The 13,712-nt window shown below is 38.0% G+C and overlaps 2 protein-coding genes and 1 non-coding gene across 8 annotated transcripts in view; 2 read left to right on the top strand and 1 right to left on the bottom strand.

Annotated features, from left to right (window-relative positions):
• Window positions 1-8,503, bottom strand: part of rab34 (RAB34, member RAS oncogene family) — a 21,122-nt gene extending 12,619 nt beyond the window's left edge. The window contains exons 1-5 of one of the 6 annotated variants that reach the window (XM_062959017.1): window positions 8,354-8,503; window positions 5,713-5,849; window positions 1,389-1,480; window positions 750-853; window positions 259-324 (exon numbers count right to left, since the gene is read on the bottom strand). In XM_062959017.1, coding sequence (XP_062815087.1) covers window positions 259-324; window positions 750-853; window positions 1,389-1,442 — 224 coding nt within the window. In that variant the 5' untranslated portion in view covers window positions 1,443-1,480; window positions 5,713-5,849; window positions 8,354-8,503. The other 5 variants (XM_062959022.1, XM_062959018.1, XM_062959016.1 and 2 more) reach the window with 5 other exon arrangements.
• Window positions 8,504-8,538: 35 nt separating this feature from the next.
• rpl23a (ribosomal protein L23a) lies at window positions 8,539-12,679 on the top strand. Its single transcript, XM_003230630.3, has 5 exons — window positions 8,539-8,680; window positions 10,746-10,926; window positions 11,212-11,388; window positions 11,751-11,820; window positions 12,550-12,679. Exons 1-5 carry the CDS (start codon window positions 8,656-8,658, stop codon window positions 12,562-12,564), a joined length of 468 nt encoding a protein of 155 aa, XP_003230678.1. The 5' UTR covers window positions 8,539-8,655; the 3' UTR covers window positions 12,565-12,679.
• On the top strand, window positions 11,439-11,504 carry LOC134293377 (small nucleolar RNA SNORD42). Its single transcript, XR_010000344.1, has one exon. It is a non-coding gene; the product is annotated as a small nucleolar RNA SNORD42 (small nucleolar RNA).
• Window positions 12,680-13,712: the final 1,033 nt, after the last annotated feature.

Raw genomic sequence — 13,712 nt, 5'->3', positions numbered from 1 at the left:
ACTTGGGAAGTGTTCGCCTTGTGATTTTGTGATACGAAATCCAGCATGTCTATCTTGTTTGCTGTGTCATAATAAAATAAAATAATAATAATAATAATAATAATAATACATCACACAGTCCTAGACACTTGGGAAGTGTTCGCCTTGTGATTTTGTGATACGAAATCCAGCATGTCTATCTTGTTTGCTGTGTCATAATAAAATAATAATAATAATAATAATAATAATAATAATAATAATAAACAACCCCTCAATTACCTATTAATCAAGCAGGTCTTCCCCACCGACAGATCGCCCACCACAATGATCTTTGAGATCTTGAACCTGCAGAAGGGAAAAGGAGAGCAATGGGTGGGTTTATATACTCCCAAATGCTTTGGCAAAGCAAAACAACATCCCTGCCAGGTAGGACTATTTGACTTGGAAGAGAGAGAAAAGGACATTAGGGCATTCCACAGATATATAAACCCCACTTGCCTCGTTTCCAACAGACCTGACCATCTCTGAGGATGCCTGCCATATATGTGGGCGAAACGTCAGGAGAGAGTGCTTCTGGAACATGGCCAGACAGCCCGGAAAACTCGCAGCAACCCAGACATTAAGATCGTAATGTCACCTCCCAGCTGCTCTTACACTCTTGATTTCCTTTGCTGATATGAATCTCTTAAGTGGCACGGGGCCCATAGCACTTCAAAGTGGGATCAAACTGGATTAACCCGACAGTGTAGACAACACCCCAAAGCACTTACCCCACAGTCCCGGTCCGTTGCGCTTGGCAAGTGGCGGTCACTTTCGGGTGGAAGTCCGACCGGGAATGCAAGGCCACCTCTTTGGTGAAACACTGCATCCCCACCAAGAGAAGACAAGGAAAACAATTATTTAAATTTATTTTTTATTTATTTATTGTTTTTCTCACCCCAACATAATAATGGCAAAATTCAATGCCAAACATACATGTGAAAACCAAATTGTAATATCTAAACAATAACATATCGCTATGATTTTTTTTTATTGCGTCAGAAGCAACTTGAGAACATACTGCCGGTCTGAGAGAATTGGCCGTCTACAGAGACGTTGCCCAGGGGACGCTCAGATGTGATAGCTCGGAGGCTTATGTAACTACAAGCTAGAGCTGACACATGGGAGCTCACCCCATCCCGTAGATTTGAAACAGCAACCTTCAGGTCAGCAACCCCAACCTTCAGGTCAGCAGTTCAGCCAGCACAAGGGTTTATCCCATTGCGCCACTGTGGCTCCTAACCCCCATCCAGCACAGGCTGTAACCCTATATTAGGTTATTAAGTTAATAACAACAATATAATAATAGTAATAATAATAATAATAATAATAATAATAATAATAATTAGTATTATTATTCTCCCTCTTACTTGGGGCAATTCAGCGATGACCCGGTCCCTTCTGACGGGAGCCAAGATGTTCATGATCCGACCTCGGGACCAGATGCAGAATCCTCAGGTATCTGAAAATAATAATAATAATAACAACAATAATAACAGAATGGAAAGGATGAGGGTCTTGTATTAGACAAAGGATTTATCAATAACTTTTTTTGAAATAATAATAATAGGAGGAGGAGAAAGTCTTGTGGATGTTCTGATAAGTCTTTCAACCAGACAGCAATAATAATAATAATAATAATAATAATAATAATAATAATAATAATAATAATAATAATAGTAATAGATGGGAAAGGATGAGGGAAAGGTCTTGTATTAGACAAAGGATTTATCAATACCTTTTTTTGAAATAATAATAATAGGAGGAGGAGAAGGTCTTGTGGATGTTCTGATAAGTCTTTCAACCAGACAGCAATAATAATAATAATAATAATAATAATAATAATAATAATAATAATAATAATAGAAGGGAAAGGTAGTGGACAATGAATTTCCCAATAACTATTTTGAACAAATAATAATAGGAGGAAGAGGAAAAGATCTTGTTGTGAATGTCACAATTACTCTTTCAATAATAATATTAATAATAATTATTATTATTAATAGAATGGAAAGGTAAAGATCTTGTAGTGGACAATGGATTTCTCAATAACTATTCTGAACAAATAATAATAGGAGGAGGAAGAAAAGGTCTTGTTGTGGACGTCACAATTACTCTTTCAATAATAATAATAATAATAATAATAATAATAATAATAATAATAATAATAATAATAATAATAATAATAGAAGGGAAAGGTAAAGATCTTGTTGTGGACGTCACAATGACTCAATAATAATAATAATAATAATAATAATAATAATAATAATAATAATAATAATAATAATAATAATAATAATTAGAAGGGAAAGGTAAAGATCTTGTAGTGGACAATGGATTTCTCAATAACTATTTTGAGCAAATAATAATAGGAGGAGGAAGAAAAGATCTTGTTGTGGATGTCACAATGACATAATAATAATAACAACAACAACAACAACAACAACACAGTCCTAGACACTTGGGAAGTGTTCGACTTGTGATTTTGTGATACGAAATCCAGCAAATCTATCTTGTTTGCTGTGACATAATAAAATAATAATAATAATAATACATCACATAGTCCTAGACACTTGGGAAGTGTTGGACTTGTGATTTTGTGATATGAAATCCAGCATATCTATCTTGTTTGCTGTGTCATAATAATAATAATAATAATAATAATAATAATAATAATAATAATAATACATCACACAGTCCTAGACACTTGGGAAGTGTTGGACTTGTGATTTTGTGATACGAAATCCAGCATGTCTATCTTGTTTGCTGTGACATAATAAAATAATAATAATAATAATAATAATAATAATAATAATAATAGAAAGGAAAGGAGACGGGAAAGGGTTTTGTAGTGGACAATGAATATCCTCATAACTCTTTCAACCAGACAGTGGGATTATAGGGTTGTTGTATGTCTTTCGGGCTGTGTGGCCATGTTCCAGAAGCATTCTCTCCTGACGTTTCGCCCACATCTATGGCAGGCATCCTCAGAGGTTGTGAGGTATGGGATTATATCCAACAAAATCAACAATATATCAGACTGCAGAATATAATCACTAAAAGCATATAATAATGATGATGATGATGATGTAGTAAAGACGGGGTGCATCCTATGGAAAGGGGGAATAGAAAGGGGCTCCCAATTTACCTGATTTTGGGGCTTTAAGGGTTTCCCGGCCGCAGAGAAAAGTTTGGAGGAGGAAAAGGAGGGGAATCTGTAACCCGATCCCGGAAATTCCAGCAAAGGTGGAGGAGGAGAGAAAGAGGAAAAAAAATGGGGGGGAAATAAATCTCATTTTATGCCTTGGATCTTTCAGATCTTGCTTTGCTCTCTGCCCATGCTCAGAGGCAGCCTCCTCCTAGGGCTGGATGGGCTTTGTAGTCCGACAAAGTGGGAGATTCTTGGGCCGAGCCTTACCTCCTCCTCCTCCTCCTCCTCTTTCTTTGGGGCTGTTGATCCTCCTCCAGACTGGAAGCATCTGCTTCTAATTAGGGGGAGGAAGGCCACGCCCACTCCCCCCCCCTCTTTTTTTCCTAGCCCATCCCTGATTGGTCCAAACTTTGCCAACTTTGGCAAAGTTCCCTTCTTGTCCTTGGAAATAATAATAGAATAAAATTATATTATTATTATTATTATTATTATTATGTGTTGTTGGAAGTTTTCATGGCCGGAATCACTGGCTTGCTGTGCGTTTTATGTCCATGTTCCAGAAGCATTCTCTCCTGACGTTTCGCCCACATCTATGAGGTTTGGGAGGTCTGTTGGAAACCCTGTGGAATGATGCCCAGGGTGGGAGAAATAACTTTTTCAACCTCTGAGGATGCCTGCCATAGATGTGGGCGAAACGTCAGGAGAGAATGCTTCTGGAACATGGCCACACAGCCCGAAAGACATACAACAACCCTGTGATCCCGGCCATGAAAGCCTTTGACAACGAAATAACTTTTTGTCTGCTTGAGGCATGTGTGAATGTTGCCGTTGGCCAGCTTGATGAGTAATGACTGGCCTCCCAGCTTCAAAGCCTGGCTGCTTCCTGCCTGGGGAAATCCTCTGAGGATGCCTACCATAGATGTGGGCGAAATGTCAGGAGAGAATGCTTCTGGAACATGGCCACCCAGCCCGAAAGACATACAACAACCCTGTGATCCTGGCCATGAAAGCCTTCGACAACGAAATAACTTTTTGTCTGCTTGAGGCATGTGTGAATGTTGCCGTTGGCCAGCTTGATGAGTAATGACTGGCCTCCCAGCTTCAAAGCCTGGCTGCTTCCTGCCTGGGGAAATCCTCTGAGGATGCCTGCCATATATGTGGGCAAAACGTCAGGAGGGAATGCTTCTGAAACATTTATTTATTTTATTTCCAACATTTGTATCCCGCCCTTCTCACCCGAAGGGACTCAGGGTGGCTTACAACAATGGCAACAATTTGATGCCCACTCAAAAACAATATCAAACAATACATAAAATCCATTAAAACTATTAAATATAATATAAAATTACAATATATAAATTTAAAACATTTGAACATGGCCATACAGCCTGGGAAACTCACAGCAACTCAATAATAATAATCATCATCATCATCATCATTTATAATTAATGCAATATAATACTACATTAATAATATTTATTTATTATTTATTTACTACATTTATATCCCGCCCTTCTCACCCCGAAGGGGACACAGAGCGGCTTACAAATTAAATTTACATACAATATTATATTATTAGCATAGCACAATACTGGCCATAAATTACCATATTGTACTATATCTATATATTGTAATATTGTTAATAATATTACATGTAATATATAATATATAATTAATATTATTATATTGTATTATTAGTATTATGGACTAAGGTTTATGTACAATGTTTTGTGGATGAATGGCTCAAGTATTTTGTATTATTTTAAATCTGTATTCAATTGCTTATGTTTTATTCTTTTGTATTGGCATTGAATTCTGCCAGTTTTGTAAGCCGCCCTGAGTCCCTTCGGGTGAGAAGGGCGGGATAGAAATAATGGAAATAATAAATAAATTATATTGTATTACAAAATAATATTATTAATATTATATGCATATAGAATATATTATAGTATTATATATTATTGTAAATTATATTGTATATATATATATGCATGTGTGTATACATACATATATATACTATTAATATTATATGCATATACAATATATTATAATATTATATATTACTGTATATATTGTATATACGTGTATATGCATGTGTGCATATATACAGACATATATATATATATATATATATACACACACATATGTATACACATATATACATATATGTAATTAGCAAAGCATTTTAATGGTGGGAGGGGCCTTTGATCATTTACTACTACTACATTGATAATAATATTAATAATAATAATAATAATAATACACAGTGAACTGAATGGGATTTCACTGCTAGTCTCTGAGCATGTGCAGAGTGCTTGGACTACAGCTGCATTAGGGATTCTGGGCATTGTCGTCCAATATTATTACATTTTTTGAAGCCACTTTCCCCTCATGTTTTTCAACACAAAGCATTTCCTTGTCTGTCTGAGGCTCAATGGATTTGCTACACTTATTTAAATTGACTTTATTACAGACAGGCCTGAGATCCCATGATAGACGTTAGGAAGCAAACATTTCCGCAAATAAAATGAGCAAATACTCACTCAAGAGAATGGAGACATTGATGCCGTTTGGGGACAGGAATTCCACGCATCTCCTCGGGTTGGGAGTCAAAATTATTGAATTTCGGCCAAACCAGAAGGTAGACAGCTGATTTATTGGCTCATTTAGTAAGAAAATCCTAAAATACAAGGTCACGAAGTCCATGTATTGGTTCATTGACAATTTACAAAGTACCATATATACTCGAGTATAAGCCGACCTGAATATAAGCCGAGGCACCTAATTTTACCACAAAAAAACTTGGAAAACATTGACTCAAGTATAAGCCGAGTGGTAAATTTCAGAAATAAAAATAGATCCCAATAAAATTACATTAATTGAGGCATCAGTAGGTTAAATGTTTTTGAATATTTACATCAAGCTCAAATTTAAGATAAGACTGTCCAACTCTGATCAAATCATTATTCTCATCTTCAATGTAAATGTGCTTATGTATCCTTTTAATAATAATAGAATAAAATAATACATGTAATAATAATAATAATAATAATAAATACAGGAAAATATTACATGTAATAATAGAGTAAAATAATACATCTATATATATAAAAGGGTAATGGAAATTTCGGCCTAGGACAAAACAACAAAACTACACATCCCAGAAACACTAAACTTGGCAGCACAACCCCTTATCCATGCCTCTACGTTCATACAACAAAAAGAAAAGAAAAATAAAGTCCTAATTAGAGGGAGAGGAAGAATTGTTTTTATCCAATTGCTGCCAGTTAGAAGGCTAAGCTCCTCCCACTTGGTCTCCTAGCAACCCACTCAGCCCAGGGGACAGGCAGACTTAGGCCTCACTTAGGCCTCTTCCACACTGCCTATAAAATACAGATGATCTGATTTTAACTGGATTATATGGCAGTGTAGACTCAAGGCCCTTCCGCACAGCTATATAACCCATTTATAATGGACTTAATGTAAGGTAAAACCTTTACCCTTTACCTTAACTACCACCAATTCCTCAATACTTTATTTCCCATACCACCAGACTTCGCCACAGCAACGCGTGGCCGGGCACAGCTAGTGTAATAATAATAATATCAGAGTGAAATAATAAATGTATTAATAATAATAATAAAAGTAGAGTAAAATAAATGCAATAGTAACTATAATAATAGAATAAAATAATAAATGTAATAATACCAATAATAATAGAGAAAAATAATAAATGTACCATATATTCTTGAGTATAAGCTGACCCAAATATAAGCCAACCAGGACCCTCACCTGAGGGGGGCTTTTTCAGTCTTAAAAAAAGGGCTGAAAAACTAGGCTTATACTCGAGTATATACAGTAAATAAGATGTCTTGGATTATTGGAAATCGTAAAAAAATTAAGTATAGAGTGTGTTTATTAGGTTGTCAAAAATCGTAAACAAACTATAATCTAATATAGTATGGACATTTTGGAGTTGTAGGTACTGGGATGTATAGTTCACCTGCAATCGATGAACACCCTGAACTCAATTAAAGATGGAATTGGACCAAACTTGGCACACAAAAAACCCATGACCAGTAAAAAATAATGAAGTTATTTGGGGGAAATTTACCTTGATTTGGGTGAGTTGTAGTTCATCTACATCCAAAGCACACTATGAATCCAAATAATGATGGATCTGGACCAAATTTGGCATACTTATCCAATATGCCTGAATTTGAATATTGGTGGGTTTTGAGAGGAATTGGCCTGAACATTTTGTACTTGTAGTTACAGGGATGTATAGTTCACCTCTAATCAATGAGCACTCTGAACTCAATTAAAGATGGAATTGGACCAAACTTGGCACACAAAAACCCCATGAGCAGTAAAAAATAATGGCATTCTTTGGGGGAAATTTACCTTGATTTGGGTGAGTTGTAGTTCACCTCCATCCAAAGCACACTATTTATTTATTTTATTTATTTACAGTATTTCTATTCCGCCCTTCTCACCCCGAAGGGGACTCAGGGTGGATTACAATGAACACATATATGGCAAACATTCAATGCCAACAGACAAACAACATACATTAGACAGACTCAGAGGCATTTTTAACATTTTTCCAGCTTCACGATTCCGGCCACAGGGGGAGCTGTTGCTTCACCGTACAGAAGTGGCTGTACTTCCTCATTCCTTTCCTCGTGTTTTGCTGGCAGTTTTATGGTGTTATAAATTAGCCTCCCCACATAAAGCGTACCTAAATTTCCCTACTTGACAGATGCAACTGTCTTTCGGGGCTGCATAGGTCAACAGCAAGCCGGGGCTATTAATGGTCAGAGGCTTAACCCGACCCGGGCTTCGAACTCATGACCTCTCGGTCAGTAGTGATTTATAGCAGCTGGTTACTAGCCAGCTGCGCCACAGCCCTGCCCTAGCAGTTCGAAAATATGCAAATGTGAGTAGATCAATAGGTACGGCTCTGGCAGGAAGGTAACAGCCACAGCCCGGCCCCTTGAACCCAAATAATGATGGATCTGGACCAAACTTGGCATGCAAACCCGATATGCCCAAATTTGAATACTGGTGGGTTTTGAGGGGAATTGGCCTGGACATTTTGGAGTTGTATGGATGTATAGTTCACCTGCGATCAAGAAGTACTCTGAACCCCACCAGAGTGGGATAAAAAATGCTGGAGTTCACCTTGATTTGGGGGAGTTGTAGTTCACCTACATCCAGATCGCAAGCCTCATTTATCCAGCATTGATCCTTGTTAGAAAATGTCTTGAGGCCTAGTAGTAGTCAAGAGGCCTAGCAGAAAACCCGAGCCCCTTTCTGCGCATGCTCCGGTTGGGAAGCACATGTGGGCGTGGCCACGCAACGGCAGCCAATGCAAGCCTTAAGTGTGTCATCCCGCGCTGCTGGGAGTCCGTAGCCTCGCGAGACTTGGCGCTATAAGCCCCGGCGAGGCTCACGCGGCGGCCTCTCTCGCTCTCTTTCCCAAGATGGCGCCGAAAGTCAAGAAGGAGGGTGAGTGAGGCTGAGGAAAAGGGCTCGGATTGAGGGGCCAAACCGGAGGCCTTGGAGCGGGGAAGCGGGGAGATGGTGGGGAAGGAGCCGAGGGAGGTGTGGAGGGGAGCCTTGGGCTGGAATGGAGGCCTCAAAAACTGAGGTAATTATACAGGTTGCTTTGGAAGGGTATTGAGTCTTCCGACTAGGCCTCAGGCATTTTCTAGTAGGCATCCATGCCATGGATCCCTCCCTCAGAAGCCCATCTAGTCCAACCCGCTTCTGTCAGGCAGGAACAGCACAATCAAAGCACCCCCAACAGATGGCCATCCGGCTTGTTTAAAGATGAAGGGGACAAGGACCTGGTTCAATAAGAAATGAAAAATAGAAGGTTTGAAAAATAAATAGCAATAGTGTGAAGAATAGGCTTTTTTTCTCCCCAAAGGGAATTTTTATTAATATTATTTTATTTATAATACACTAGCTGTGCCTGGCCACGCATTGCTGTGGCAAAGTGGTGGTGGTATTGGTTAAAAATTGTTGTGTAATTTTTATTTGTATTTTTTAATTCATTTTATTGTAAGTTATCTTTTTATTATATTTTATGTTCTTGTATTATTTTTAGTTATTTTCTGTTATTATAGTATTTTATTGTATTTTTTAGTGTTTTTAATTATTTTTTAGTGTTTCTATTTTTTTTTATTGGGTTGCTAGGAGACCAAGTTGGAGGAGCTTAGCCTTCTAACTGGCAGCAATTGGAAAAGCAATTATTCCTCTCCCTCTAATTAGGACTTTATTTTTCTTTTATTTTTGTTGTATCAACCTAGAGCCATGGATGGTGGGTTGTGTTGTCAAATTTCGAGGTTGGGGGCCTGTAGTTTTGTTGTTTTGTCTGGTGCCGTGATTCCATCACACTTTTATATATATATATATAGATAATGATAGTTATACAGTAGAGTCTCATTTATCCAATGTTCTGGATTATCCAACATATTTTGTAGACAATGTTTTCAAAACATCGTGATATTTTGGTGCTAAATTTGTAAATACAGCAGTTACTACATAGCAAAGCTGCCAGGTTCGAATCCCACCCGGGGAGAGTGTGGATGTGCTCCCTCTATCAGCTCCAGCTCCATGCGGGGACATAAGAGAAGCCTCCCACAAGGGCAACGTCCTTGCAGATGGCCAATTCTCTCGCTCCAGAAGCAACTCCAGTTGCTCCTGACACGAAAAAAAACCTGTGTATTGAACAACAGTAGAGTCTCACTTATCCAACATAAATGGGCTGGCAGAACGTTGGATAAGCGAATATGTTGGATAATAAGGAGGGACTAAGGAAAAGCCCATTACACATCAAATTAGGCTATGATTTTACAAATTAAGCACCAAAACATCATGTTTAACAACAAATATGACAGAAAAAGTAGTTCAATACGCAGTAATGCTATGTAGTAATTACTGTATTTACAAATTTAGCACCAAAATATCACGATGTGTTGAAAACATTGACTACAAAAATGCGTTACATAATCCAGAACGTTGGATAAGTGATTGTTGGATAAGTAAGACTTTACTTTTTCTGTCAAATTTGTTGTATAACATAATGTTTTGGTGCTTAATTTGTAAAATCATAACCTAATTTGATGTTTAATAGGCTTTTCCTTAATCCCTCCTCATTATCCAACATACTCACTTATCCAATGTTCTGCTGGCCCGTTTATGTTTGATAAGTGAGACTCTACTGTATATATATGGCTGGAGTTACACCTAAAAATGTCCTTGTTCCAACTTACATACAAATTAAGAACAGAACCAACCTTGTTCATACATACAAATGCATGTTCTCCTTCCCACATTGGGAGAAATGGGATCCCCAAATTGGGATGTTGGGCTGGAGGGAGAGATGAGTGTTAATTCTTTCAAAGCCCGTTAAGAAGGGCTTACTTGGAGGGTTGGGGTCCTGGCTTTCCCACCTTTCCTTTTTCCTTCTCATGTTGGGATCCCCAAATTGTGGGGAAGCATAACTATCCCAAGGAACAAAATTTAGGCTGGAAGTCCATATCTGAGCCCTGCTTCTCCTTTGCAGCTGTCCCAGCTAAGACCGAGGCGAAATCTAAGGCCCTGAAAGCCAAGAAAGCAGTCCTGAAGGGGGTCCACAGTCACAAGAAGAAGAAGATGCGCACGTCCCCCACCTTCCGGAGGCCCAAAACCCTGCGGTTACGGCGGCAGCCCAAATATCCCCGGAAGAGCGCACCCAGGAGAAACAAGTAAGTTGCCCTAAGTGCCAAAAATAAGACTTGGGAATGATCCCAAGGCCTCTAAAGGTGATCCAGTCCAACCAAATTCTGCCAGACAGGAGGACACAATCAAAGCCCTCCTGACAGGTGGCCATCCAGAATCAGAGCTGCACATGATGATGACTTAGCGACCAAAGCCTGACTGGTTGTGATTACAGCTCATAGTCACTGATGCGCTCAAGTCTTGGACAAATTGTGAGTTTGAAGAACCCCGTATCTTTCAGCACCAGTAAAATAACTGTCTTCTGTTTTCAGGTTGGACCATTATGCCATCATCAAGTTCCCGCTGACCACCGAGTCGGCCATGAAGAAGATCGAGGACAACAACACCTTGGTCTTCATTGTGGACGTCAAGGCCAATAAGCACCAGATCAAGCAGGCCGTCAAGAAGCTGTACGACATTGACGTGGCAAAAGTCAACACGCTTATCAGGTGATGCATCTAAAATATTACAAAAGTCTTAAGAGGTGGAAGGTTTCTCTGCGCAGATGATGGAAAACACTTTCGAACTGAGCTCAGTGATGCTTTCAAAGGAACCACTGATGCACCGAGAGCCTTCCATAAATGTGATACTTCTTTAAAATGTTTAGTGAAGAGCAAGAGGGGGCAGGTTTATTGACACTAAACTCAGTCCATTCTAAGCCTGATTTGTGAAAGTAGACACTATATTGTAGAATTAATGCAGTTTAATAACATTTTAACTGTTACGGTTTAATGGGAGTTGTCGCCTTAGAAGGGGAGGTTATAAATATAAATTTAGTTTTGGAACTCATTTCTCCTGTCTCTTATTTCAGGCCCGATGGCGAAAAGAAGGCCTACGTTCGTCTTGCTCCGGATTACGATGCTCTAGATGTAGCCAATAAGGTGAGATGATGAATAATATTATTTATTTATTATTAGCAACATTTATATGCATATAATGTTAATAATATTATTGTGTAATACAATATAATAATATTTATATAATATATGTAATATTACAATATATAGATATAGTACAATATGGTAATTTATTGCCAGTATTGTGCTACGCTAATAATATAATATTATATGTAAATTTAATTTGTAAGCCGCTCTGAGTCCCCTTCGGGGTGAGAAGAGCAGGATATAAATGTAAATAAATAAATAAATTATTATATATTACACCTATCATCCTGGTTCCACTACGAAGGCCTCAACTATTATTATTATTCGTTGTTGTTATTATTATTATTATTATTACTAGCAACATTTATATCCCGCCCTTCTCACTCCAAAGGGGACTCAGAGTGGCTTACAAGTTATACATACATACAATATATTATATTATTAGTATAGCATAAATGTGAGTTATAATATCCCACTTTCCTCTCTTAAAGGAGACAACTTGGCTTACCATACCCAAAGCAATATTACTAAGAGAGAAGGGACTTCTGAGAGAAAGCAGATTATAAATGATATACATAATAAAATAACTATAATACAAATAATAGTGACTACCAGTTGATTGAAGATATTTGTTGTCAGGCCTCGGGTATTTGGGGTGCAATCTCGTTTGCCAAGATTAAATACATCTATAATGCTATACAGTATATTCTCGTGTTTCTTTTTCAGATTGGTATCATCTAAATGAAACATCGCCGGAAACTGCACAAAGCTTCTAAATATAGTTGTAGCCAGGGAATCTGCAGATTGTACAGATGTTCGTGTGGCATTTTGTCCATTAAACCCACCTTTGACACCAGAGTGAATCCAGGCATGTTTATAAAGCTTAAAAGAAATGCTGAATTTATATTGTGTTGGGCGGGGAGGGGATGTATTTATTAAGGGCTACAGCCTTCCAAAACCACCTAAGATTCCCCCCCCCTTTATTATCCATTATATCCTTCGACAATTGGACCTTATACCAAAACGTCACATATACGAGTTTAGCTTGAGTTTATTGAAAATAGGCTGACTGGCTTGGATCATACAAGGGTTTAGTCCGAGAAACATTGAGATCTATTATTTTTTACTTTATTATCTACTCCCTGATTGGCTGGGATGAGGTCATATCATCGTGTTGTGATCCCTGATTGGCTAGAATCAAGTATTACCATCATCCTATGATCCCTGGTTGGCTGGAATCCCATATTATTATCAAGCTGTGATCTTTCGTTGGCATGGAATCGCATATTACCAACACTTTTGGACCTGATAAGCTGGAATTAAGTATTATAATCCTAGTGTGATCCCTGATTGGCTAGAATTAAGTATAAGGCTGCGATCCCTGGTTGGCCGGAATAATTTCTTATTAAGTACTTCCTTGGGTACCTGGCATTGCCCAGGTTTCTTGAAAAAGTCAATTTCTTAAGTACAGTAGAGTCACTATCCAACACTTGCTTATCCAAGGTTCTGGATTATCCAACGCATTTTTGTAGTCAATGTTTTCAATACATTGTGATATTTTGGTGCTAAATTCGTAAATACAGTAATTGCTACATAGCATTATTGCGTATTGAACTACTTTTTCTGTCAAATTTGTTGTATAACATGATGTTTTGGTGCTTAATTTGTAAAATCATAACCTAATTTGATGTTTAATAGGCTTTTCCTTAATCCCTCCTTATTATCCAAGATATTCGCTTATCCAACATTCTACCAGCCCGTTTACGTTGGATAAGCAAGACTCTACTGTAGTACAAAATGCATAAGGTTGTTGGTGAACTACAACTCACATTATGCCAGGTTAAGCCCGAAAAACTATCCGTACTGAAAGTTTGTGATGTTGGGCAAGT

The sequence above is a fragment of the Anolis carolinensis genome, unplaced genomic scaffold, assembly GCF_035594765.1.
Source record: "Anolis carolinensis isolate JA03-04 unplaced genomic scaffold, rAnoCar3.1.pri scaffold_7, whole genome shotgun sequence".
Lineage (NCBI taxonomy): Eukaryota > Metazoa > Chordata > Lepidosauria > Squamata > Dactyloidae > Anolis > Anolis carolinensis.
The sequence above is the reverse complement of the archived record's forward strand: the minus strand, read 5'-3'. Positions and strand labels throughout refer to the sequence as shown.